The 2,388-nt window shown below is 30.0% G+C and overlaps 1 protein-coding gene across 1 annotated transcript in view; it reads right to left on the reverse strand.

Annotated features, from left to right (window-relative positions):
* Positions 1–2,157, reverse strand: part of LOC108751649 — a 17,809-nt gene extending 15,652 nt beyond the window's left edge. Inside the window, exons 1-2 of the mRNA XM_018491934.1 lie at positions 2,066–2,157; positions 491–626 (exon numbers count right to left, since the gene is read on the reverse strand). Coding sequence (XP_018347436.1) covers positions 491–626 — 136 coding nt within the window. The 5' untranslated portion in view covers positions 2,066–2,157. The remainder of the gene's footprint in view (positions 1–490; positions 627–2,065) is intronic.
* Between the last annotated feature and the right edge of the window lie 231 nt (positions 2,158–2,388).

The raw sequence follows: 2,388 nt of genomic DNA on the forward strand, positions 1-2,388 counted from the left end.
TATACTATCGCACACGGAAAGGATAGTTTTGCTGAAGTATTTAAAAAAAGTTAAACACATAGATTTGAAAGTAATTTTGTTAAACTGTCAAAATAATTATGTATCACAGAATAATTATGTATCAAAATGTTAAATCAATCATTAAGCTAAAATGTTAAAACTTTGTGCATTTCTCATCATGCTTGAATGGTCTACATAATTATTTTTAATTGAATATCTGTATATATAGCTAAATTTTTAAATACTGCAGCAAAATCATTCTTTCTGTAATAATAATTATTGAATGGATCATCAATTAAGTATTTCTAGCTTAGTTTATGCAACCTAATAGGCGATAAGTTTATTAATTCTTGGTGTTTTGACAGCGCAGTTAAGATAAGTAAAAGTTGGAACGAATGGGGCTAGATTTTTCATTTGTGACGCCCTATCGTATTTTGCAGTAAGCACAATGTAAGTAATAATTTAAGTGTTGATGTCAGAAGGTACTTACGATTTGCGCACTTTTGCGGTATCGGAAGAGACAAGAATCTTCCAGGTCGGTTACTGTGCGGTCGGGCTTCATTGATCGCTGGTTCGGCGTTAGCGAACGCTGCGAGGAGCACTACAGCTAGCGGCACCAGCATCATCTATTACAGAATAATGAAAAAGATATTATTACAGATAAAAGACAATAATATATGCAAGATGATTATCAAATTTTGTAAAGTTTTTTAGAATAATTTTTATAATTTTTATTGCACACAATGAAAACAATAAATGTTTATTATTAACTCCAATTAATGCATATCGCAAATAATAATATGTCAAATTGATAATATGTCTATTGAGACATATTATATAGAATTATAAAATAGCCTTATATAATCTCAAATACATTTCTCCTAAGTAAAAATTATGTCATAATTAAGAGATAATATATTTAATGTATAACACGAAAGATTTATAGGTTAAAGGCGATTTTATATGTTGATGAAGATCAACAGATTATTTTAATATTGAATTAGAATTTATATATTCAAATATCACAATTTCGTCGGCTTATTACGATATGCTCTGGGATAAGCCGGTGAGAGTTTTGTACGTAATGGCGTTGACATATAGATACGCGATTTCATTTCACCGACATAAACAGTTCCTTTCCATCAAGCAGAAGTTTCTCTTAGGGAGTGTCTTTAACGAAGTAGCAAGACATTTTTTATGCATGGACGTTAATTATCTATGTTACGTGATACGTCAAATCACATCAACATCAACTGGAAGTTTCTCTAGCTACAAACAATATTAAAAAGTGTCAAATGTCATCAATTTATATTGAAATAATTATAGAAGCAGAGAGAATAATTTATCAAATATGCATATATTTAGTAGTTAATTTTTTAATCGAAAATTTTCTCTACAATGTAAATTTTCACAAATTGAAAAGTAATTAATATTAATTATAACTGAAACAATTAAGGAAAAAGGCCTACATGGTCTCGGTTAGATTTTAGTGCCTAATAATATTTCTACATATTTTTTAAATACGTCTTTTTATTTTTTAAAATTGTGCGCCAATTACTGTCGGATAAAATCGGAAAATATTAATTATGCTGCACATATACTCTCCTTTCTCTCTATATTGCCTTCACTAAAAATTTATATCTTTTACATTAATTGCATGTAATTATTTGGTTATTAATTTATTGATTATTCTAATCTGTCCTGATATATTTGTGAAAACAAAATAATAATTTTTATTCATAAGAATTTGCAATGTATGTAGGTACTATAATTATAAAATGAACAAAAACGGTGAGATATTTGAATTAATAAATCTGAAAGATGTACAGTAATTTTTAATTATTAATATAAAAGTTTTAGAAATTAAATTTCGCTTAATTTAATTTTCGATGCTGTAGATAAGGGAAAAAATATACTTTACCTCATGTATATATTGTATATCATGTTTCATTATTATAAACGATTAAATAAATTTTCATGTGTTCGCAGCATCGAAATTTGAATTCACTGAAATTATATCGTACGTTTTAATCCTTCCGGACAACATCCGGATTTCGGCACTCACCTTGTATCACTTGTCTCTTGGAAAAATACGGATAGACTTGGAAGACGACGGTTAAAGAAACGTGGTCACTGACAGGATATGAAGAGACGGGCACCTTCACCGTCGATTATATAGAAATGGTCCCCACCAGACCGCAGACTCATCCCACCCTTCGCTACAAGGACCCGGTGAGATGTTCCGATGGATCAAGACCTTAGTCGTAATTAGTTCGGATAATTAAGAGTTAGAGATACGGCGGATCGATTCTTCAGAAGAAAGCAACGGCCCTTGCGATCGATTATAAAGATTAATCAATTTTTCTCTTCCCTTTATTGAGAGCCAAA

The sequence above is a fragment of the Trachymyrmex septentrionalis genome, unplaced genomic scaffold (genome assembly GCF_001594115.1).
Source record: "Trachymyrmex septentrionalis isolate Tsep2-gDNA-1 unplaced genomic scaffold, Tsep1.0 scaffold51, whole genome shotgun sequence".
In the NCBI taxonomy this organism is placed as follows: Eukaryota; Metazoa; Arthropoda; class Insecta; order Hymenoptera; family Formicidae; genus Trachymyrmex; species Trachymyrmex septentrionalis.